The sequence below is a fragment of the Juglans microcarpa x Juglans regia genome, chromosome 6D (assembly GCF_004785595.1).
Source record: "Juglans microcarpa x Juglans regia isolate MS1-56 chromosome 6D, Jm3101_v1.0, whole genome shotgun sequence".
Taxonomy (NCBI): Eukaryota; Viridiplantae; Streptophyta; class Magnoliopsida; order Fagales; family Juglandaceae; genus Juglans; species Juglans microcarpa x Juglans regia.
This window is the reverse complement of record NC_054604.1, coordinates 36,226,272-36,251,913: the sequence shown is the minus strand read 5'-3', so window position 1 is coordinate 36,251,913 and position 25,642 is coordinate 36,226,272. Positions and strand designations below refer to the sequence as shown.

The following is a 25,642-nucleotide window of genomic DNA, read 5'->3' as shown; positions in this document are numbered from 1 at the left end:
ACCGAACCATGTAAATTAGTGTGTTCATCTCTCCTTATTTTCTTCACATTAAATACTGTTCACTGCCATAGACGTACACACGGACACCGTACAACAGCATTGGATCATTGTCAGGGGCTCCATACTTCACCGATCGAGGCTCATCCCACTTCAGCGCATCTGGGAATGGATCTTTCTCTCTTTTCGGACTGCGTTATTTTTGGGGCGTTAACAATTGGGTTAGTTTATGGATTGTGTGTGTGTGTATAATTTGTTCATCTATGCATGAACTTTTTTGATGAACCATTATATATAACAAGTACCATATATATTGTACATTATAGGGCGCGCATGATTAATGTTAAGGTGATCTTGAAAATATCTGAAGCTTTTTCAGTCCAATTACTTGGTTTGAATTTACATCACATTAATTAATATTCAAACAAGGTGTATTCCTTTCTTGGAGCTAGCTAGCTAGCACTCATTACAATTAATGAATTTGTCATACTTTTTATGTTCTCCAATCATCGTCACATACTTATAATCTTACATTATCATTATTATTATTATTATCATCTCATAGTTCTTGTCTTTCGCATGCATTCCCATGCAAGAATTCGATGAAAATCTAAAAGATGGCATGCATGTCAGCATCATGATTATGTCCCATGTTAGGTGCCTCTATATTCTCCTAAAGTATTCAACTTTTATGTCCAAGATGAAGCTAGCATGCGATTAAAGCAAACTCAATAGAAAAGAGAAAAATTAGATGGACGTGATTTGGCACTTTAATTGGTTCATAAACAAATATGCATCATGGTCCGATGATCCCTAGAATAAGAAGAAGAATAATAAAGCTGACATCTTCTCAAATCTCAATCAATATAAAAGTAGGAGTAAATTTAACTACCAATAAAGGTTAAACGTATGTCATGATTCATCTTATGTAGATATTATTGAGAACACGACGCTATACAAGACAAGAAATGCGGCTATACACACATAAACATTAATTTTTCTTATCTTAATGGAGGGTATGTACAAGAAGTAGCTTTCTATTTTAATTATTATTTGTTTGATTTTAAATAGAAAGCGAATAATAAACAAAAACACAAGGAATATATATGCTTCAGCAAGTAGTTATTTGCTCTGTCAAAATTAATACATTGAGATAAACCATCTGTACGTTGCATTCAAGATACAGATGTATGGAGGAAGTCCATCATCTCCAACCAAGTACCCAAAAACTGTCTAAAACAACGAGTTCGAGAGTCAAAATTTTAAGTATTAAATAGAGTTCTACCGTACGAATTTGGACATACGATTCCACTAGCAAAATGCAACTGGTTTTGTACGTAATTTTTTTTTTTTAATACATGTAAAGGGAAGCTTACTGATTTTGTACGTGACTTGCCAAGGCTCAAACATGGTAAACTGTATTCGAACTTTGTACCACGTTCCTGTTTTAAAACAATTTTTTTGAAGTAGCAAAACTTCAGCCACAGCCTATCCCAAACACAGTTTTTATAACAAGCAGTAATGTAAACATATATCGATTTCCTTAGCAGCTGCTGGAGTTCTAATAATTCAAAAGACAAATTCGCAACTTGACATCAGATTTTTTATACGAGTGATTGTTATTAAGGACACAGACACAAGTACTCATCATGAGTAATTCCATGATCGCCACACAAACACGGATAACTAGAACACACCAGAAGAGAAACACACCAAAGTGGTGAACACACTACACCGTTAAGTGACATAATAGGATCATGACCATACTAGAAGTTCGATAACATGTCTGGCACTAACATATAAGGGCATAACCATGCATGCAGAGAGCTAGCTTTTTCAGTTGCTGCAGCTCAGAAACCATGAATCTTTATATGTTCTTTTTTCACAATGCCAGCCTGTTCTCCACAATCAAAACACACAAAAATTAGATACCAGCAATGAATCACACTAATATTTTTTTGGTAAGTAACAATGAATCACACTAATATTAAATTACAGGAAAGCGCTTCAGTAAGGAAAAAAATAGGCAAGTATTTCGCAAGCAAAGAAATATTCATTATAGAAAACGGGTTCAAGTATAATATTGATAAGGCTATTCACAACCGAATAAAAAGGGATAAAAAGTACAGGGAATATCAACATTTAACCACATCCAGACAAATCTAAAATGTGGTAAGTAGTTACCTGGACAAGGAAGGTGGAGACATTCTTTCGCTGATCTCCTTGAAGTTGAATAACCTATACACAAAAGAATATCAAAATTTTGCATAACACACAAGAGTGTCAGCATTTGAAGAAGGCAAACAAAGCAGAAAGGCACCAACTAGGTAAAATACCTACCTGTCCTAGTTCTGGGTCTTGGACAACTGTACCATTGCAGCAAAACTCCTTCTTGAGGTCCTTGAGTATCTTGTTATAGCTGTATTCTTTCTTCAAACCCTGCACAGTGGTCAGGCTCTTCCTACCATTCCGCTGCTGTATACGAATGTGCACATACTCTTTTGAACCAGCACCAGAGTCCTCAGCATTTGCCTCGGCAAACGGATCTATACCAACCCATATGGACAACAAACTAATCATAATCTCATTCAATGAAGAAAGAAGGGGGAACATTTATATTGGGGGGAAGGATAGTACATTAACATCCTCACTCCCACCATTCCTAAAGGTACATACGATTGACTTCTTTTGATCCTCACACTTCTTCAGATGTCAGTTTGTGACTTTGTTACTTAGTGACAATTAGAGGGATCCGGCCATCGTGTTCTGTCTCCTAACTTGTCCAAGGATGTCAAATTATCGTGTCTTTGTCAATGGCCAATTCTGTAGAGATGCAGACTCAGTGTTGCAAGTAAGCAAATTGACTCTAACAAAGAAACACTGACATCCTTGATCAGGAGACATCAAGGGAGAAGAGCAAGATGACCAGTAGTACCCTTTGACAAAAACAAAGTCAAGCAGACATCTAATGAAGCAAGGAGCAAAGACAGACACTCCCTTCTGAGAACAAATGGGTTCCAACAAAAAGATCAATCAGAGGCCATAAAAACCCATCACAATGGAATTGAGAGTCTAGTAGTTCAGATTTTCTGATCTAGGTTTATAATTCTGAGTTTGAATGTCTATCATGGCATTTCACTGCTGGTTTGGTTACACACAAAACTAAATTATCTCATCTCATCTCATCTCATATAATTATTATAACTTTCTCCAACTCCCACACAAAATATAATAAAAAATTCTATTTTTTCAAATCCCAAAACAAAAATAATATTATAATATAATTTTATTCAACTTTCAACAAAACATCTCATCTCATCTGAACTGCGTAACCAAATGAGACAAGTTTGTATTCAGGAAAAGAAAAAACACTATAAAGACAAGATAGCCATAGGCAAATCACATGACATGCAAAATGAGGCACAAATCAAGTCCAGAAGCAAGCAAACATACCAAAGGTAGTGGGAATTTGGGCGTCGAGTTCAGACATGAAACTTGGCTGATTTTAATAGAACTGCCAAACGACTGGATGATAAGCCCTGGATTATGAGGTGAATGCATATCAGACCATAAATTGATAACTAAGACTCCAGTGCATACATGTAACCTACTTCTTTTTCTTTCCTAGTAAACAAAAAAGTACATAATTTTAATAATGCACTAAATGCTCCATAAAATTGGAAAGACAAATGTCATCAACTTTTTTTTATCAGTAAACAAAGTTTTATTGATCATGAGAACAGGCAGGAGCCCAAGTATAAGGGACATATACAAGAGCATCACCTATGTGCGCTAGTTTAGTGATACAAGAAACGGTAGTGCTACTATGCCTCCCAAGTTTGCCCACTTGGTGTGCACCCTAGTGCAAATTGCACTTTTTTTTTTTACTTTTTCTTTTAAATATTTTTTAAACATCTTTAAACATTAAAAAAAAAAAAAAAAAACCAATACATTAATAGTCACTTCCTTAACCATTAAGTAAAAAAAAATATATGAGTTCAAATTGAGGGGGCAAACTAAGGCGGCATGGTATCATTTTCCTACAAGAAATTCATGAAAATTCATGCCATTAAACATGTCATCAACTTTACCAACAATGTTAATGAACCGTAGATACACCTTCAGTGAACTGTTTAGGGGATGCTGGGGTTATTAAATTCTTTCTCTCCTTTATAAAAAGAATTGCATCCCCACTAAATGTCCCTATATCTTGAGTAATATTTAGAAACTAATGCCTCGTTTGTATCCAACGAAGGAATGGTGGGCAAAATTCAAATTTCAAGTAACAAACCCTTGGATTCCCAGAACTGCTCTCCAAAAAATAAGCCATCTCATTGACTAATTAACAGGATTAGGCAACACATACGAAACAAAGACAAACAACTAAAAAGATTTGTTGGCGTGTTACGAAGAGAATATAGCAGAGGCCACATACTTCGGAAAAAAAAGTTTTTACTTCAAATAAAAGTATTTGGTCCCAAACAGTACATAAAGACAAAAGGACTTACTGAAGTCTTGAACTACCTATTAATTGTAAACATATATTTCGATAACGAATAAAAAATTATAATGACCTATATAAGAATCAAATAAGAACCATGATAGGAAAATTTCATAAACTTAGATACGAAAGCCAAGTTTGGGCATGGAGCATGGAGAAGCTAAAGAAAATAAAAGAACACTAGAAACGAATCTAATTACCAAAAGCCAATAGATTTTAACAAATAGTCCATTGTTTCCAGTGAAAAGACTATGATTAAAATAAATCAGATAGAATTGGAACCCTAAACATTGATTGGATATGAGATCGGATCGCGAATAAATATAACAGTAAAAGGAAGGCAAAGCACCTGATCCGAAGCTAAGGATTTGAAAATTGGGGGTCGGTGATAGGATTAAACCCTAGATCGGATCAGTCAGAGCTTTCTCTCCCGCGCTCGCGCTCTTCCGTAATGCTGTTTGGCGTGAGAGAAAACTGAAGGGAAAAGGAAACCCGTGATATAAAATCTAAATAAGATGGGAAAAGTTGGGATCAGGTTGTATTATATTCGTTGTTGTGCGCTATGTGGTGGATCATGGTGTGCCTTGGAATCGGGCGGCGTATTGTGTGTCGTGCACATTATTGGACACGTGTCTAGGATCGAGGGTTGTCAGCCTACGAGTCCTTGTTTTCCTCTCTAATCTAGAATTTGGAATGGGTACCCAATGTTTTTCTTTTTGACTTGTGAAGGTGATTGTTTTTTGTGTTTTAAAAATATATGTTTTTTGTGTTTTAAAAATGATTTTTAAGTTTCGAATTCTTTATAAAGTTTGAAACTAAAGCCTCGTTTGTTATACAAATTAGATAAAATGAGATGAGATAAAAATAAAAAATAAAAAATTAAATAAAATATTATTAGAATATAATTTTTTAATATAATTTTTATTTTAAAATTTGAAACAATTGAACTTTTTATTATTTTTTATATAAAAATTAAAAAAATTTATAATAATTATATAAGATGAGATAGTTTAAATTTTGTAACCAAACTATTCAGTTCTAAATACTAACATATATAAACCTAAAGAAAATTGTTTTTATTTTTATTTTTTTCAATATCATTATCGCAAAAAACGTTTGGGAACTTTAATTTTAGTAGAGGGAAGGGGAGAGGCTCTATCGATTGGTTAAATATACTTACGATTGTTTCCTTTTTTTTTTTTTTTTTTCTAATGGGCGGTCCATTCATGATATTTCTTGTCAAGAAGCTAATTTCCCACGTAAATTAATTCTTATAAAGTTTCAAAATTAATTTAGGAGAAATAATTTAGCCACAAAAAGATTACATAAAAGTAAACTCATAAATTGACGTGAATTGATACAATACATCAGATTGCAAAATTATTTTTATTATAAAGTAAATTTAACAGATCACATAAAACTATATAAATTTGTGAGTTTATTTGTGTCACACACACACACAAATATATAAAAGTGATTATGTCTTGTTGAAACTATTTTAGAAACAAAAAAATCTTGCTAGACATCATGATGGTTAATCTTGGACCCTATAATTTCGATTTGGATTCGATATATTATATATGTAATTGTCATATCCGCTATATTTTAGCTAGCTAGTTATTGTTGTTATTTGTTTGAACTAATGTTAATATGGAGAATTATTTTATTTTTAAGCTGATATATATATTTAAAAGGTAGTGCTATACACCACATTCTCTTCTCATTTTCATCCTACTATATAAGATGCGGCACGTTTATCATCATTGGATGATAAAAAATCATCTAATAAAAGATCATCCAATAGTGATAAATGTGTCACATCTTATATAATGAGATACAATTGAGATGATAGTGTGGTATATAGAATTTTTCATATATATATAATATATATTTATAGAACGTGGACGAGATGTTCCCACCCCCACCGGGTTGGGCCTGACTCATTCCTGGGAGGCTAGCACCCAATACATAATTAGCCCACAAGGCAGAATAAGAAGGAGGCCTAGGGCCAACATGAGAAGAGGGTCGATGTGGAATGATGGGATGACTTCCTCTCTGACATGACCCTACACTCACATTGTAGCAAAGTCATGCCGCATTAAAGGGCCATATACGAAACATGGGTAGAGATCCCAACGAGGATCCCTATCCCTGACAGAATGCGCAAAATTGGTCGCACTCATCAACCTGCCACATAGGACACGACCCAAGGAGCCATGCAATATTAAAGGCGACGGTATGGTACCTAGTATGGAGGATGAACGCCTCTGACATGGGATATGAGAAACCACCTTAATTGGTAGGAGGTATAAAAACCAAATGCTAAGTTAGAATGCTTTTTTTACGTTCTCTCATATATCAAAAATTATCTCTATGGATAAAAATTAGGCATTGGAGGTGTTTCACCACTTCGAGCCCTCACTTTCCTTGTGTTGCAGGAGATCGAGCCTGATGACCAGTGTGCGAAACACGTCGTCAACAAAACACATCATTCACATCACCTAAAATATAAGATTTGATTTGTATTAAAACCTACTTTCAATCAAAATCAGACAAAAGATGTTAATTAGTTCATGATCCAAAGCATAGTATTTGGCAACCAAACAAACCGATGCATGTATATTATGGAAGCATTTGCAATATATAAGTACGTGGAAGCTTGAAATCACCCATTCGACCATGCACGAAATATGCCAATCCAACCTAACCATCAATCCTTACACGTACTTTACATGCAAACCCTAAAATCCACTATAAATAAAACCATCACCCCAACTTAGATTTTCATCGAAACATTCAGAATCACCACATAATATAACAATGGCCAGGCTCACATTAACCCTTGCTGCTCTCTTTGCTGCCTTTTTGTTCGTTGCCCACGCCACTGCCTCCCGCACCACCATAACAATAGTGGATATCGACGAGGACATTGGTCAGAACTTGAGATGACAATGAGGGAGCTGCCGTGAGCAGATGCATTGTAAGCAGTTCCTTAACCACTACGAGCAGTACATGAGGTAGCAAAGCATGTCTGGGAGTTACGATGAAGACAAACAACAATAGCATTTCGAGCAGTGTTGCTAGTAGCTGAGGCATATGGACGAGCAGTGCCAACGTGAGGGTTTGAGGCAGGTGGTGAGGCAGCATCAAGGTCAGCTTCGGACTCAGAAATGCAGGAGATGATGCAGTGGCTAAGAACTTACCAAAAGAATGCGGCATCGGATCCGACCAATGTGAGATGCGCCGGGGCTGGTTCTAGATCGAGGATGCCATGCATGCATGTGTGCGACAATAAGGGGCCGGTCGTCACATGATCAGTTAGCTCTGGTGTTTTCTAGCCTCAGGAATAACTAGTGTGACTGGTTCTAAGAAGCACATCATCGTGTGTACTGTAGTACCCTAGTATAAGTAGTTTTGGGTGTTTATATATTGTGATCTCCCTTGAATAAAATAAGAACCTTTCAAATCAAACGCCTTTTAATTTCTTGTCCTAGCAGCTAATTATTGACTCAAAATTATCTAACACATTGCGGCTTTCTTTGGTTTGTATTTTCATTGCTAACCACATGACTGGATCATTTCATGATGTCAAGAGACTCTGCCCGCGTGCGAGCCATTACCTTCAGAACAAAGGAAAAATACATGTATATGTGAGAGAAACATACTATATAAAGCATTAATCCAATAATTTGTCCAACATACCATTCCAAAATTCAAATGTTTCTATATTTTAGCCCGGTGCCTCACGTACCACCTTTTAGGCATGCACGTTCGTGCACATTGTATCAATTATCATACTTTCTAGGGTCCAGTTCATGTCTAGAAATGTAAACCTCAAATATAAATTTACAAGCCCAATAATCATTTCACCCAAATTTTTAGTCTTCATATATATAAAATAGCAAAATAAGCTCTCCACATAATATGACAACCTCATACCCAAAGAAAAAATACAATTCTCCAAAGTCTTTGGGGCCGTTTAGATAGTAAGTTGAGATGAGATGAATTAAGATAAAAATTGAACGTTGAATAAAATATTGTTAGAATATTATTTATTATTATTATTGTTTTAAGAATTGAAAAAGTTGAATTAGTTATTATATTTTGTGTGAGAATTTAGAAAAGTTGTAATAATGAGATGAGATGAAATGAAACACTTTCATTATCCAAACGAGTAAATATCACACTTGATTCATGAAGGTATCCGATTCATGGTCCCTAAGAATCTATTGTTCCTAATAATCCTCAAAAGTTTGAAAATCCATAGCTGAGATTTAAGTCCTAAGTGATCTCAAGCCAACTAATTTCCAAACCTTCACAAAGTTCACTCTCAATCCATCATGCCATCTCCCGTTGCAACCTCTAATAATTCCACCTAAATGCTTAAGGTCAAAATTTCATAATTAAATCATTGTTGTAAATAATCGACTTCCACATCTACCATGACAACTCTTACCAAGCTTTATCAAAATAAGTATAACATACTCATCTATAATTCTAGATGATGATCTCTTTCATCCTTAGTCGTAATCAATATACATTCTCATCAACCTAACCTTTCATCTCCTACAACACCAAATTTTAGAGTAATCCGTTGAAATAAAAGGAATGAGTAGTCTTAAAGTTAAGTAACAATGTGCTTTCTTGGAGGGAAAAGGAAAGGTACCTGTACCCATGTCGATGTTGTCCTTGGCCTCTTTAGGGATTAGTGCATAAACTCGGGCAAGCATTGCATTGTGCTGGGTAGTGGCTCATGTCGCTAGTCCGATCCTCTGGAGCGCGCTGGATTTCTTATTGCTACCTAATTGCCCTAGATAATCTTTGATGAAGTGACCATATTTATCATAATGAAAATACCGTCCAATTTCCTTTTTGCATTCCGTAAAGTGTATGACATTGCATGACTTGTACGGATTATTTCATTGATTGTCCTACATCGATCTTTGGCCCGAGTTGTTCGCTTCATTCCTCCTCTTCCATGGTCCACAATTCTTGCTAGAGGGGAACCCCAATGGCATCGACCTCTTCCTCTGCTCTTGAAGTTCAGTGCTTCTCTAGAGGCATTACTCGAGTATTATGGCCTTATCTATTAACTCTGTGAAATTCTGGATCTGAAGGGCCATCACTCACTCATATATCTTGTTATTTAGTCCCTCTTCAAACTTCTGGATCTTCTTCTGCTCATCGGGGATCAGATATGAGGCAAAGAATGACAGTTCAACAAATCTGGCCGCATATTGGTGCACTGTCATGGTCTCCTGCACTAAGTTGGAAAACTCTCTGGCCCTAGTGTCTCTAATTGATATGGGAAATAAACGATCAAAGAAAAGTTGCTTGAAATGAGGCTAGCTAGTAACTCCCCTCCCATCAGCTTCCTTGATGATTGGTTCTCTTTGAAACCCACCATCTCTTAGCTTCTTTTGTCAGCTTGAAAGCAGAGTACAGTATTTCTGCTGATCAGTGCAATTCAGGATGTGAAGTATTTCTTCAATGTCTTGGATCCAATCCTCTGCTAGGGTCAGGTGGCCACTCCCATCAAAAGTGGGAGGGTGCATCCAATTAAATTTCTGCACGGTGCAACCGCCCTCATCATTGGTTGCATTCAAGTTTGAACTGTTTCAAACCTGGTGACGAGATGCCATCTTGGAAAACTTATACCTGGTTAAACGTTTCAAGGGGAGTACTCATAAAAATTTAGATATAAAAGTAGCTATAACAATAGAAATATAACAAATCAGAATTCCTTATTTTACCCGTTCTTACCCATATATTAAATTTTAGATCAAAGCGTACATATTGAGATTTATAGAATCCAAGGCCACCAATCTTGTCCAAATCCTTCTTGCAATCTATAGTTGTAAATCTGGCATCGTTTTAAATTTACGTACGTCTTCAAAATCTAAACCTCAACTCTTTTTAACATTAATTCGTACATTTTGCAAAATTTCAAACTTGGGATTTGATCAAACCTACATGTGCCTTCAGAATAATAATAATAATAAAAAGATTTCATAAAATCCTCAGAAGTTTAGAACTTCATATTTGACAAGCTCATATATTAAAGTCTACAAAATTTAAAACCTAGCACTCGATCAAGTTTATATACACCTCCAAAATCTAAATCTTGAATCTTATAAAAAATATTTGCTAAAATCTACAGAATAAACTTACCGGATCTAAACCCTCCAATTTCATAAAAATCATTTCTTAGAATATGCAAGATCTAAAATCTCAGATTTCGTAGGACACATTCCAAAGGTCTGCAAATGCTAAAACCTTAAATATCATCTAAATCATATCTTAGAGTGTGCAGAACTCTAGAATCTTAGATCTTACCAAAATCATTCTTAAAGTATGCAAAATCCCTAAACCTCAAATTTCCAAAAATTCAATCTATAAAGTCCGCAAAATCTAAAACCTTAAATTTCATCAAACTCATTATTATAGCTTGCAGAATTTCAAACCTGGCTCTGATACCAACTCTAACGCCACAATGGAAGACCCAAACTACATGGTCTATATTCTAAAAAGACTAGTCAATGATACAATTTGAGCCTCATTGGAATCTTATAAAGAGCAAGAACTTCTCTTTCCTAAGCAATGTGTGATCCTATACATCACCTTACCTTATCATTATCATATAAGGTATCACAACTCTATATAAAGTACCTACTTTCTAGTTTTAAGTAGGAGTATATGGGTGTGTAAGTGGATCACGACCTTAAGTCGAGGTGGAGTATTATCTCGGTAGAGCTTTTCAAGTCGAAGTCGTCACCTCTCGGCTATCGAAGGCTAGAGGATGCGTGGTCAAGGACGGGGCGCGAAACCAGACGTTGCTCGTTACGAAATGGTAAGCATGTTCATTATCCATGGTGCTGCTAAGGGAACAAGGGTGTGCACATGACCATTTTAAGGGGAGACCGTGATGCACACTTTAATAGACCGAAATGGTTGGTATGATGGTTTTCATGCTGTTGAATAGCCTTGACATCTTGGATAAATATATTATGTGATGTTTTCGGTATTGGATGCCCAGTAACGTTTTATTGTTTATTAATACTTTATTTGTTTGGAGCCTAGCGCCTCAGTATGTATGATCTTAATTCTATTTACTTTGAAAATCAATTTTTTTATATTCATCGTCATTACTTGCATTATTAGTTGTTGTCATGAGTTATAACTTATTGAGATTTCTTCAAAATCTTATTGTGGTAGTCCTACTACAGTTTCATTCCTCGAGGTTTTGATGTAGATGTAGGCATTGAGGTGGTTTACAAAGAAGAGAATCCAGTGTAGCCTAAGCACTTGTATGGGGGTTTGTCTCAATTTAAGTTACTATATATTGTTTTTAAGTAATTGATGGTTATTTTATGTTGGGAGATTAACACACATATGGTCTGTAATATTATTATTGTAGCGGTAATGGTATGAGTTATGGATATTATTTTGGATGGAGTAAGTATATTTCTCTCGTATTGATGCATGATATCATTAGTATGAACTTGCATTCTAACTTTTCCGTTGCGATTATTTTGTATACATATGCCAGACATACATACATACAATGCTCCATAGATTGTAAGGGATGTCGCCCATGTGGCATGCATCCTGATGTCGTGGGCTTCTAACACATAGATTATCAAAGTCTTTAGAGTGACATATGTGAATATATATGGAGTTAGAATCTTGTTACTATGAGATAAGAGGTTTTATGTCTTTGGGACCCTGTGGAAGTTCCAAGAGTACGAGGTGGGGAACATTTCCTTTTAGATAAGCAAGTGTTGGGATTTGCCTAGCGCCACATCAGCACATTTTATTCATAAATTTTCCTATTTAAGTGTTTAAATTAAAAAATAAACTTCAATTCTTCATCAACTCGTGTCATGGTATCAAGAATTGAATCCATTCCATTTCTATTTATGTTTTTGTTTTTAGTAACAAATACCGAATGCTCTCTTAATTTTGATATGATCAGATGGCAAGTCTCATTCTCGTAGTGTTTGAATATTTCTCCAAATGTAGACATTGTGATTGGTCATATATGGCTCTAGCGCCACATGGCAAGGTTATTGCTAGAGATCAACGTCTCTATGCTTTAGGATCTCAAAACCTTTTCATTAAAAATATTTACTAAGCAGTGCTAAAGCATGTGCTATCATGCATGCATAGAATTAACTACTTAATTTCAATGACAATTTCCTCATAAGCTAATAAATTCTGAATAATAAAAATGCTGAATCTTCATAAAGAAAAAAAAAAAAACATCAGATTTAGTAACTTTGTGCCCCAAAATAACTGAAAGTTTTTCTTCTTTTTAAAATAACTCAAGAAATTACCTCTTTTTTTTTATAAAAATAAAAAAGTTTACAAAAATAATAAACAAATATGTAAAACGTTTTTCAAAATTTAAAAGTTCTTAAAATGCCCAAAACTTATAAAAATATTTAGGAATTAGATTACATGATCAACTGGAAAATGACCCTTTTCCCAACGTTTTAATTAGTTTTTTATTTTTATTTTTCTCTTCTTCTCCTTTGTTTTTTTCTTTTCAATTACAATTCATATTTGTTGTTTTTCAATCCTTTTATATATATAGATTTTGAGTTTGCAGTTTTTAACTCTTTAAAGTAGGAGGCTCTAAAGTCTAAACGGAGCATAGCATTAATCTTGTCCGATCAGTTTAGATGGGAGCCCGAAAAGAATAAAAAATAATAGAGGAAGAGAGAGAACTTTATCTACGAAGAAAATTTAGTCATGAGATCAATCAATTTTTCATCAGTTTCGTAGAAAGAGGGAAAACAATTCACACGAAACGGTCAAGATCGATCATACCCAAGAGTACTTTAAGAATGTTTTTGAAAAATAGTCATAATTTCCAGAAATCCATGCATAGCGAAGTGTACTCAAATTATATATATATATATATATATATATATATATATATATATACAGCCAACTCTTACGTACGCAGCAAGAAGGAATCCCCTCCCCCCGCTCTTCACGTTGCCCAAGTTTGCACTTTTTGAGTTCTTCTCAGTTCCCTCGTTATTCTTCCCATCATGGAAAACGAAAGTAACACTGCCACAGAAGGCTTAGAAAGTCCGAGTGTCCAATCTTTACAACCCAAACAAGAATATATTAAAGGGTATGGAACATAACATCAAACAACGTTTGTTATTTGTGAACTTAGTAAACAAGTGTTATAAAGCTATTAGGTTCGTCAATGTTGCTTCGTTAGAAAGCAATTAGATGCTGCCACTTGTCACTTATCTCATCGAAAACAAACGAGGCCTTAGAGTGAGGTGGGCTCCTCAGGCTGCATTTGGATATTGAATTGAGTTGAGTTGAGATGATAAAATATTATTAGAATACTATTTTTTAATATTATTATTATTTTAAGATTTGAAAAAGTTGAATTACTTATTATATTTTGTATTAGAATTTGAAAAAGTTGTAATGATGAGTTAAAATGAGTTTAAGATCCAAACTCACCCTCACTGTACTTCGGCTAGAAGTAGTTTGTTAACAGTACTCATCTTTTGGCGCCAGAGAGTAGAAGAGACTGCTCTCTCTTTACCCTCTTCTATATATAGTTAGTTGATCATGAGCCTTGTTTTTTCCCACACCAGCAATTCTACACTCGGTGCTTTCCTTTCAGGTCAGGCTCTCTCTCGCTCTCTCTAGTTCTCATTCCCTTCCCATTGAAGCCTTTGTCAACCTGGTGGTTTTGAGTATATATATTGCTTTGAAATCTGAATGCTGGGTGGTTTCAGATTGGCTTGAATTGTGCTTTTGCTTTTGCTTTTGCTTTTGTTTGTGGGTTACTGTGTTTTTGAATTGTAGTTCCTTTCAAATGCAGTAATATGTATTGAATTGTGTAATGCATGTGTTCCAGTTTTCTTGGTTGTGGGTTGACTCTGTTTGCTCTATGTGTAACCTACTGATATAGTGTTTGTATACTGAAACTGCAGTTGAAGCTTGTGACTTAAGTTTGACATTGTACCAGAGCCAAAGATCTTTCTAAATATCATGAATAAAATACCGCTACACTTTGGAAATCAGGTTTCGGGAGATAGTTTTTCTGTGCTTTGGAAACTGGAAGATGTCTCTGGGAAATTTGATTTCGAAAACAAAAACTTGTGCTTCATTTTTTCCCATCTTTCCTTAAAGTACAAGTTTGAGATCTCTTTTGAGAACATTAGGAAGATTGAGCTATACCTTCCACGTGGTCAAGCAACAAAGTTTCTTCTCATTCAGGTTAGCTGGTGAAAGATTTCATCAATATCTCTCAATATGCATAGGTTGCTATACTCTTTCTTACAAGCATTTTTTATAATATTACAGTTACTGATATTAATGGTTTTTGTTTCGAAATTGCTACCCTTTTTCTTCTAACTTAATGAGTTCTATCTTCTTTATTTTGCTAGTTACTAGGTGCTCCAAGGATATATGTGAAAGATTTATCTGATGTTCGTCGTTATGAGTGGGTCAGAGACGTTGATTTCACTCCATCCAGATGCATTGGCCAATCTTATGCTCTATGTTTGGAGCTTCCAAAAAAGAGGCGGCTTCGGAATTTACATCTTGATTTTTTCCATTATAAAGAAAATCAAAACCAATTTAGATTGATAGAAGGCTCTCCTTACTCATTCAGTTCAGTTCTTGTACCCATTGTGAATCCACCCACAGGCTTTGACCTACCATATAAAATCTTGTTTAAGATCAACTCTTTGATTCAGCATGGCTGTGTTCCTGGGCCAGCAATTGTTGACGATTTTTATAGGTTGGTCGATCCAAAAAGAATCAAATTCAAGAATAGGATAGAAAGTGCCCTGAACAAGCTTTTTCATTTGAAGGAATGCTGCTATGAACCTGTGAAGTGGCTCATGGAGGAGTACAAAAGATATGCAGCATCTACTCGATTTCAAACAACTCCTGATATTTCTTTAGATGATGGGCTTGTATATATACACAGGGTTCAAATTACTCCATCTAAAGTATACTTCGGTGGTCCAGAGGTGAATCTCTCCAACAGAGTCTTGCGCCATTATCCTGAAGATATTGATAATTTTCTGCGTGTTTCTTTTGTTGATGAGGACTTGGATAAAATGCTCTCTATAACTTTAGCTCCACGTTCATCATCTGCAAACGAGGACAAGCGAACTAGAGTTTATGATAGGATACTATCCACTCTCAGAGATGGAATAGTTATTGGGGATAAGAAGTTTGAGTTTCTTGCCTTTTCATCCAGTCAACTACGAGAAAATTCTGTTTGGATGTTTGCTTCAAGACCTGGCTTGACTGCAGCAGATATTAGAGAATGGATGGGTGATTTTCGAGATATAAGGAATGTGGCAAAATATGGTGCTAGATTGGGTCAATCTTTTGGCTCTTCTAGAGAAACTGTCAGCGTTGGCATAGATGAATTTGAAGTTATTCTCGATGTAAAAGTTAAGAAAGGACAAGTCACATATTGTTTCTCAGATGGCATAGGGAAGATATCTGAAGAATTGGCTCGCAAAGTGGCAACAAAGTTACCCTGCAGCTCTGTTCCATCAGCATTTCAGATTCGATATGGAGGGTACAAAGGTGTTGTGGCTTTTGATCCGACATCATCGGTGAAGTTGTCATTGAGAAAGAGCATGTGTAAATACAAATCGGATAACACAAAACTCGATGTTTTGGAATGGAGTAAGTTTCAGCCATGTTTTCTCAATCGTCAGATAATAATTCTTTTGTCTAACCTCGGGGTTAAGGATCGAGCTTTTCTAAAAAGGCAAAGGGAGGCTATAAATCAACTGAATGCCATATTAATAGATCCTTTGAAAGCACAGGAGGCACTGGAAGTGATGTTCACAGGGGAGATCTCAAAAGTTCTAAAGGAAATGCTTATATGTGGTTACAAGCCAGATGCAGAACCATTTCTTTCAATGATGCTTCAAACATTCCGTGCATCAAAGTTGATGGACATGCGGTTGAGAATAAGGATTTTTGTTCCAAATGGAAGAGCTTTGATGGGATGCCTTGACGAAACCAGGACATTGGAATATGGTCAAGTATTTCTGCAAGTTTCTCGCTTTAGTAGAGAGATCAGTAACTTCATCTGTAAAGGTAAGGTGGTTGTTGCTAAAAACCCTTGTCTACACCCAGGAGATGTGAGAGTCCTCGAAGCTGTGAACGTGCCAGCTCTACATCATATGGTGGATTGTGTTGTTTTTCCACAAAAGGGAAAGAGGTAAGATCAGTTTAATATCCCATTTATATGAGACTTTAATCTATAGAAACATAAGATTCATCACATACATGCAGACATACATGTGAATCTAATATTAATAATGACTACCTATTTGTACTTAATTTAGACCACATCCTAACGAATGTTCGGGAAGTGATTTGGATGGAGATATGTACTTCGTCTCTTGGGATCTTGATCTTATTCCTCCTCGTCAAATTGAACCAATGGAATATATTGCAGCACCAACTAAGCAAGTTGATCATGATATTACAATAGAGGTATTTATGCTTGCATTTCCAACGAGAATATAAAAGTATTTCATGATCTAAAAAGTTCATGTTTCCATATAGACATCTATATCTAAACACAGTTGGTGACACAACATTTCATTCCTCTCTCCTATTTGCATGTCCTTTGCAACAACAACTTCCATCCATATGCACCAAACATTGAAAAGCATGTTATTGTTGTATTGCAGGAAGTAGAAGAGTATTTCACGGACTACATAGTCAACGACAATTTAGGAATCATCAATAATGCTCACGTCGTCTTTGCAGATAGCGAGCCCAGGAAAGCAATGAGCCCTAAATGTATGGAGCTTGCGAAGCTTCACTCAATTGCTGTTGACTTAACAAAAACTGGTATTGTAGCCGAAATACCTGATTATCTACACGTCAAAGAGTATCCAGATTTTATGGAAAAGCCTAATAACAAGAGCTACATATCAAAATCTGTTATCGGAAAGCTTTTTCGAGAAGTGAAAGACATTGCATTGCCCACGAGTCCTGCGGAATCCTTCACTTTGGATTTAGCAAAACAACATTATGACCCTGAAATGGAAGTAGACGGCTTTGAGGACTACCTCAGTGATGCTTTCAAATACAAAAGTGACTATGATTACAAGTTGGGGAATATGATGGAGTATTATGGAATCCAAACTGAATCCGAAATTCTCAGCGGCAATGTTTTGAAAATGTCAAAACATTTTGATAGGAAGAGGGATTTGGATGCAATTAAATATGCTGTAAAGTCACTAAGAATGGAAGCCAGGAATTGGTTCAACGAGGGGAGTGATGCAGACAATACTGATAATGCAAAAGCAAAAGCATCAGCCTGGTATCATGTCACATATCATCATACTTACTGGGGTCAACGCTACACTGAGGAAGCTCAAGGAATGGATAGGGCTCATTTCCTTAGTTTTCCATGGTGTATCTATGACAAGCTTCTGCAAATCAAGAAGGATAAAAAGAGCATATAATTTCTTCACGAGTACTGTCGTCGTCGATGATTGCATTTCTCTAAACAACTTACGTATATTTGATAGCATGAGTTTGATATGCATGGCTACTATATATTTTAACTTTGTGTACTGTTATTGGTATTTGCTTGTAAATGCTCCAGGCAGATTTTTGGAGTTTGAGAATTATATGTATTAGTTTATATTGTATTTGAATAGATTTCTAGTTGTGCATCTTTTTATATTACAATTGGTTTGGAATGATTGTATTCTTTTAATATAATTTTCTCGTGTTTATTTATTTGAACTTGCTTGCTCCTTAGTTGGCTTTGATTAATTTCAAAACGATTACATATCATGGGATAAATCTTGTAGAGACAATAAATCGATCTTCATGATTAATGACTTTGAGAATTGATTCTATTTTTTTTTTTAATTGTCAAAGCTGCATGTCTCAAGTAAAATTACCAGGATGAGATTCCTTTCCTCTTCTCTTCTCTCTAAAATATATTAGCTCAATCTCCCGTTTGCCTCTACAACCAATTTCTTGCCATCGGGTTAAACCTGTATTCAAAAGAAAACTGGGTGATCCCAATGGGGAAGCCCCTGAAACTCTTGCCATCGGGTTAAACCTGTATTCAAAAGAAAACTGGGTGATCCCAATGGGGAAGCCCCTGAAACTCAAAGTCAGATCTTAAGAAAAATAATTTAGAGGAAGAAGATATGTAAATTCTATCATCAGCACCACAATACTGTAGATTGCAGTGATCCTTTATTGGTTGTAGCATCAAATTGCATCCGAGTATTTCCTCAGTTAGTTGAACCTATTAGCCTAGATTGATCGAATACTTTCTATTCCAATCATGTCAAAAATAATTTCTCTTTTATACCGATTTCATGAATAATGCAGAACATATAACTGAAGTTGTTTTCACATTTCTTTTCAAAAGATAACAAGCATTTTTATTTTTTCTTATAAATTCATTTTCTTTTTATGCAAAATCTAGCATATGAACTCCGCTTATTTAGACTTTTTAACTTCTTTGAATTTTCTCACAACGGGGCAGAAGGACAATCAATCATTACCTATAAAATAGACACGTAACTTACTTTAAGTCTGAAATATTAAAGTAACCTATTTTTCCAAAAATTGTAAGATTTTTGTAACTATAACTCTCATTACTTCCAAAATTAATCGATATCCACTTAATTCTCCAACTATTAAACTCTAAATTATTTCAGTAAAATAAGGTGTATGGCTAGCATAAGTACTCAATTACAACTAAGCCTATGTAAAATACATCTTCATCTTAATGCTCTCTTAACACACTACAACATAATTGCTTTTTAGTGACGGTTTCCCAACCGTCAGAGGATACCCCCTCGCCCGCAGATGTACTCGTTGGATGCTAATTACTACTCCCCACACCGGGCCTGGGCTGCGTCAGAGGAACTAGATCCGCTACAGGGATGGCTGGCGTCGAGGATACCCCATTGCCTGTCCAATGTTACGTCTATGCGTACTCATATCGAGGGGGCTCATTTGATCTGTGACCCCCTCCTTCGACTGGAGTGGGACTCGCCGAGCAAGTAATAGACGGCTGATGATGACACCTTATGGGAGGTTGTCCTTGGAGACGATGCTCGCCTCGTAACGGATCCTCTCAAAGATGCACAGTGGCAAATCGATGGGATCTCCACGTGCTACTTGTATCAAAAACTGTGCCCAACTCCGACTAAATGTGGTCTTATGTGCCACAGGATCCAGATTTGTTGTTGCAACATACAGAAGAAATATAACATATGCATTTGGTTGAAGGTGTTCTTTCTCTCGATCTGCATGCGGTCTCTCCCGGTGAGGATGTAGAAATCCTCATCTCGGCCATCATCCCGAGCCTCACGATCAGTACCATCGGCCTCTGACCGGTCTGCATCTCTAGCATCATCTATTGGCTCAACTGGGCCAGTAGATAATGCAGAAGTGCCTACATCTGTATCGAGTGTGCCGTGTGCAAATGTAGATGTGTGAGCCACGGCTGTATTGCCAGTCTGAGAGTCAGCTGTAGACTGTAGTCAATGTCTCAACTACTCGACAAATCCTGATGAGCTCGACGATGACATTCAGTGAAATCTCAAACAAAACAAAACAATACATACAATCACGATGTGAGAGGATGCTTCCTAAGACATGAAGCACATCTCTATATAGAACTCCTGAACCATTGAGGGGTATACCTTCCCCCTCAATGTGTAGATATTCCTTCAGCCTCTACTGATGATAACATCTATGAGGTTCGTTTGCTCCCATCTAAGCTCATCAAACTCATTGATCAGGACCTCTCGCTCCACCATAACAGTACGAGCCCCGATCTAAGCAGTGTCCTCAGTGGCTCATTCCCTCCCCTGTTTCCTGTTATGCAAAGGATGAGCTATATCCTGAAAATAGAAAAGAAAAAAAATTATTAGTACTACTGACATATCTTTCGTATTAATTTTAAACTGCTCTGCATTAACGTTCGAACATAATATATATGTTCAAACGTTCAGATTTGCACGTATGTGTTTAACGTTCAAACATAACAATTGATGTTCGAACGTATAATATACACGTTCGAACATTAAGGCATAACAGCTAAGAATTTTGAAATTTGGTATGTTCAAATGTTATGCTTTTCACATTCAAACGTAAAATGTACACATTCGAATGTGAAAGGCAAAACGATTAAATAAATTGAAAAGTAGTACGTTCGAACGTAAATGCTACGAAAAGTAATGTTCGAATGTACAAAATATACGTTCGAACGTGAAAGGCATAACGACTATGTACTTGAAACCTCGTACGTTTGAATGTTACGACATAGAATGATGAGTCATTCTAGAAAATCACATACCACGGTTCTAAGTAGCAAAATGACAGCATAGAAATGAAGTTACACTTCAAGAAGGTTTTCTACAGTGACTATTTGACCAATGGTAATCTGCAGTGACCAGAAAATAGAATTGAAAATCCGATCACCACTAACGTTTGGTTTACAAGTTTCCTACTAAATCTTAAAAAAAAAAAACATGTTAAGAGCACAAAACAGGGATGCCTACCTTTATGCGACGGTTGTGATGGGGTTTGATGGTGGCAGCTTGCAACGGTGGAGAGATAACAATAACAACATGAAAATGACGTTTTCCCGTTTTGGTTTTGGGCTTATATACACGAAACGTTCGAACATCATTCTGAGTAACATTCAAACGTTTCGCGATTGAATTTCTAAAAATATATTAATAATATAATATATTATATTATTAATATATGTTATATATTATAATGTGTACTATAACATATAGCATATTATATCTAATATTATATTATAATATATATATATAGTATAGTATAGTATACATATTTAGATATATATATATATTGTATTACATAGTATATAAGCCGGCTTTGGGAGGTCGAAGACTGCCTCCACGAAGCCATCAAGGAGCTCCAACGACGCCAGCGCAGAGCCCATGGCCACATGGGGCCCTCATTGTCACCAACACCATCAGCATTGTCCACCCTACGACCACGCTTCTGAAAAACCTTCGTGCGTGGCAAACGCCATCAAAAACCTCTCCTACAGCTTTGTGTCGGTATCAGTATCCTCCTCCGCACTTTCAAGCTCGTCTGCCTCCAATCTTACTCCTCACTTCTCGTCTTGATTCACGCGGAGGAAGGGGAATGATTCAATGGAAACTCGCTTTGCCACCTCAAGTGTAGGGTGTGTCCAATATACAGGAGCTGTTCTATTTTTCCTCATGTTTTTAATAGATGGTAAGCATTAAAATCCGTCGTTTTCCTAGACAGTGGAACATAATAGTTTAACCAAACAATGCCTCCAAAACAAATTAAACAGATGTCAAACAAGTTAGTCGTTTGCATGGCAGAGCATTTGAATCACGGGACATGAAGTGCATCGGAACACGAGTGAAGCGATCAGACCATGTAAACCATAACACATTAATCCTTATTCGGACAAAACCGAACATATATCAGGACAACTTTTGCACGAAACTATACGCGGGACGCATGCACACCCATGAAAACCAGGCATTGATTGCCACCCGGCCCATCTTAAATGCCGAAACGTAGCACTCCCCAGCTTCCTTTCCACGTAGTACCTTGGATGCGGCCGAAAATCTTCTATAAATACCCCTCACCGCCACTCTCACAACCTCTAGTTGCACTCAAAAAATGGGGGTGTGAGCAGCAGTGCAATGCTTAACTCACTGTCGTAGCAACTACATATTTTATCGCAGTTAATCCTCCTAGTCATTGCCAACACCTCCGCAAGCAATGCATTAGAACGCTAAAGGCTCGTTTGTTTTTAAAAAATAAGTTGAGATTAAAATTAAAAAATTAAATAAAATATTATTTTTATTTTAAAATTTAAAATAATTAAATTATTTATTTTATTTTGTATAAAAATTTAAAAAAATTATAAAGATGAAATAAAAAATCTTAAAAAAAAAGAGGCTTAAATTTCTTTTTCCCTATACGTAACCAAGAATTTCTTAAAAAGGAAACTAAAAAGTAACTTTCATTCAAACGACTAACATGACCAGCAAACCAACCATCGAACAGAGTTTGTGCAACAATCGCAACAACCGCAAATTAAACCAGTTCAGAACATTTTATGAGCCATTAAAAAATGGCAAGGAAACAAAGGGCAGATCCACAAAAACCATAAAGAACACCAGCAAATTGAAGGCCCGTGACACTAGACTTCACCATAGAACCACCACCCGGCTCAATAACCACCACGGAGGCGAAGAACAAGGTGCAAAGTAGACTCCTTTTGGATGTTGTAATCCGCCAGAGTCCTCCCATCTTCAAGCTGCTTCCCTGCGAAGATAAGCCTCTGCTGATCCGGAGGGATTCCTTCCTTGTCCTGAATCTTTGCTTTCACATTATCAATCGTGTCAGAACTCTCTACCTCCAAGGTAATGGTCTTCCCAGTCAATGTCTTCACAAATATCTGCATCCCACCACGCAAGCGCAGCACCAGATGAAGGGTAGATTCCTTCTGAATATTGTAATCTGCAAGAGTCCTCCCATCTTCAAGCTGCTTGCCTGCAAAGATAAGCCTTTGCTGGTCTGGAGGGATACCCTCTTTGTCCTGTATCTTTGCCTTGACATTGTCGATTGTATCCGAACTTTCAACCTCGAGAGTTATGGTTTTACCAGTCAAAGTCTTCACAAAAATCTGCATTCCGCCACGCAAACGCAGCACCAAGTGCAGCGTCGATTCCTTTTGGATATTGTAATCTGCTAAGGTCCTTCCATCTTCTAACTGCTTGCCAGCAAAAATCAACCTCTGCTGGTCAGGTGGGATACCTTCTTTGTCTTGAATTTTAGCCTTCACATTATCAATAGTATCGGAACTCTCAACCTCCAAAGTAATGGTTTTTCCAGTCAAGGTCTTAACGAAAATCTGCATTCCACCACGCAGCCGAAGCACCAAGTGCAAGGTGGACTCCTTCTGAATGTTATAGTCAGCAAGAGTCCTTCCATCTTCTAGTTGCTTCCCAGCAAAAATCAACCTCTGCTGGTCTGGTGGGATTCCCTCCTTGTCCTGAATCTTTGCCTTCACATTGTCTATAGTATCCGAGCTTTCAACTTCCAAGGTTATAGTTTTTCCTGTCAGCGTCTTCACAAAAATTTGCATTCCACCTCGAAGACGGAGCACCAAGTGGAGGGTTGATTCCTTTTGGATATTATAGTCGGCAAGTGTCCGACCGTCTTCAAGTTGCTTGCCAGCAAAGATCAACCTCTGTTGGTCTGGTGGGATACCCTCCTTGTCTTGGATCTTAGCCTTGACATTATCAATGGTGTCCGAGCTTTCAACTTCCAAAGTTATGGTTTTTCCCGTCAAGGTTTTAACAAAGATTTGCATACCACCACGAAGGCGAAGCACCAAGTGAAGGGTGGATTCTTTTTGGATGTTATAGTCAGCCAAAGTGCGACCATCTTCGAGCTGCTTACCAGCAAAGATGAGCCTCTGCTGGTCCGGTGGAATGCCCTCCTTGTCCTGGATTTTGGCTTTTACATTGTCAATAGTGTCCGAGCTTTCCACCTCAAGGGTGATTGTCTTTCCGGTTAGAGTCTTAACAAATATCTGCATCTGTTCCATTTCAAATAAAGAAAATTACAAGTTAAATAAATGTTTGAAGAACAGGGTCTGACAAGTTTGCAAACTAAAAAGACAATAATTCATGCACACCTCAGAAATGTAAGAAATAAAGAAGATGTGCAAATATTGCAGGCCTCGATCGAGGAATTTTAAAGAATTTTCAAGCATAATAAGTCAATATATTAAATCCTCTTCCATCATCAAACATGGCCCCCCCTACCTCAATTCACAAGTTCTGGAAAATTATTTGACCTCTTGTCTTTTTTTTTTTAAATAAAAATTGATTTCTCAATCTCTCAAAATGAACCACAAAATATCGCCCCCTAAAGAAACATAATCTTTTACGCAAATCATCAGAAGTAATTAACCAATGAATCCATAACGCGGCCACTCTGATCCTAACCTTGAGACGGAGAGTTAAATTAAAAAAAAAAAAATTATAGAAAAATGTATCTAGCGAATAAAAAACCATACTTTTGTTTAGACACAGGTCAAATTAAGTTTATTTTCTCAAAATTTTCAATAAAAAAAAAAAACAAAAATTCATTAATAACCTAACAAGCAGATCCGCGGAAACTAAGCCGCGGATTGGATTAATAATATAGAATCTTCGAGATGAATAATTAGATTACAGATCAGGAATAGCAAATCAACAAAACGCATCTAACAAGAATAATTTGATAGATCTGGCAAAGATCGAATTTAGAGAAGTGACCCGGAATAAGATTCTAAAAGAGATAATCTTTAACGCATAGCTTTCAATATTTCTTTTCTTTTTCAAAAAAATATTAACCAAAGCAAAAATATATAAAGAAAAGCGAACCGGTAAATACCTTGAGAGAGAAGTTTGGACAGAGAGCTTGAATCGAACGAACGCTTGAGGTATGAAGACTTCCAAGATTTTCTTTTCCTTGCAATTGTGAAGGGGGAAGGTCCCGGAGGGCTTACTTTTATAGGTGGGATTGCCGACTCAAAGACCGAGTCGTATGAAGAGGAAGCGAATAGGATAATGCCACGTGCCTAGTACGCCAAGATTGGATTCGTTTCCTTATATTCCAGGCTCTTCCACGCGAACGCCGGTTAAACGCAGGTGTCTCACGCATTTCGAGCATGGATATAGTCATAAAATATATAATTAAATTCATTTACATTTACGCCACCTAAATTGGTTGGGATTATTGTGTGAATCACTATTGCAAAAATTTAAAGAATAAACAAAAGAATAAAAAGTAAAACAAAGGAGGAGAGATGCATGGATAATGTAATGCGTGACGTGAGAGGGAGAGTAATGGATAGGTGGTGTTAGGTTGCTTTGGGAGTCAGATTAGCATCCTTCAAAATATTTCGAAGACGAGAATTATTTTATTTTTATATAGAATAAAAATTATCCATCTTATAAAATTTAAAATTTAAAATTTATCTTTAAAATTAAATTAAATTATGTAAATACTTTGTTAAATGTGTTGTCTATACAAATTTATAAATATATTTTTTATGGC

The 25,642-nt window shown here is 36.4% G+C and overlaps 3 protein-coding genes across 3 annotated transcripts; 1 reads left to right on the top strand and 2 right to left on the bottom strand.

Moving 5' to 3' along the window:
* Nucleotides 1-1,576: 1,576 nt before the first annotated feature.
* LOC121234852 (protein translation factor SUI1 homolog 1-like) lies at nucleotides 1,577-5,010 on the bottom strand. Its single transcript, XM_041130975.1, has 5 exons — nucleotides 4,848-5,010; nucleotides 3,451-3,536; nucleotides 2,338-2,543; nucleotides 2,182-2,235; nucleotides 1,577-1,892 (listed from the first exon to the last, which is right to left on the bottom strand). Exons 2-5 carry the CDS (start codon nucleotides 3,485-3,487, stop codon nucleotides 1,848-1,850), a joined length of 342 nt encoding a protein of 113 aa, XP_040986909.1. The 5' UTR covers nucleotides 3,488-3,536; nucleotides 4,848-5,010; the 3' UTR covers nucleotides 1,577-1,847.
* Nucleotides 5,011-14,486: 9,476 nt separating this feature from the next.
* Nucleotides 14,487-17,994, top strand: LOC121234435 (probable RNA-dependent RNA polymerase 1). Its single transcript, XM_041130368.1, has 4 exons — nucleotides 14,487-14,755; nucleotides 14,926-16,733; nucleotides 16,861-17,011; nucleotides 17,212-17,994. The coding sequence occupies exons 1-4, from the start codon at nucleotides 14,528-14,530 to the stop codon at nucleotides 17,992-17,994; spliced, it is 2,970 nt and encodes a 989-aa protein (XP_040986302.1). The 5' UTR covers nucleotides 14,487-14,527.
* Nucleotides 17,995-22,529: 4,535 nt separating this feature from the next.
* Nucleotides 22,530-25,142, bottom strand: LOC121234436 (polyubiquitin-like). Its single transcript, XM_041130369.1, has 2 exons — nucleotides 24,977-25,142; nucleotides 22,530-24,134 (listed from the first exon to the last, which is right to left on the bottom strand). Exon 2 carries the CDS (start codon nucleotides 24,132-24,134, stop codon nucleotides 22,761-22,763), a length of 1,374 nt encoding a protein of 457 aa, XP_040986303.1. The 5' UTR covers nucleotides 24,977-25,142; the 3' UTR covers nucleotides 22,530-22,760.
* Between the last annotated feature and the right edge of the window lie 500 nt (nucleotides 25,143-25,642).

Bases quoted from the DNA above. Each gene is read 5' to 3' on its own strand.
- LOC121234852 (XM_041130975.1), bottom strand. From the start codon at position 3,487: ATGTCTGAACTCGACGCCCAAATTCCCACTACCTTTG. The intron at 2,544-3,450 runs GTATGTTTGCTT...GGGTTGGTATAG, and splicing joins CCAAATTCCCACTACCTTTG to ATCCGTTTGCCGAGGCAAAT. The intron at 1,893-2,181 runs GTAACTACTTAC...TGTGGAGAACAG, and splicing joins TCTCCACCTTCCTTGTCCAG to GCTGGCATTGTGAAAAAAGA.
- LOC121234435 (XM_041130368.1), top strand. From the start codon at position 14,528: ATGAATAAAATACCGCTACACTTTGGAAATCAGGTTTCGGGAGATAGT. The intron at 14,756-14,925 runs GTTAGCTGGTGA...TTATTTTGCTAG, and splicing joins CAAAGTTTCTTCTCATTCAG to TTACTAGGTGCTCCAAGGAT. The intron at 17,012-17,211 runs GTATTTATGCTT...GTTGTATTGCAG, and splicing joins ATCATGATATTACAATAGAG to GAAGTAGAAGAGTATTTCAC.
- LOC121234436 (XM_041130369.1), bottom strand. From the start codon at position 24,134: ATGCAGATATTTGTTAAGACTCTAACCGGAAAGACAATCACCCTTGAG.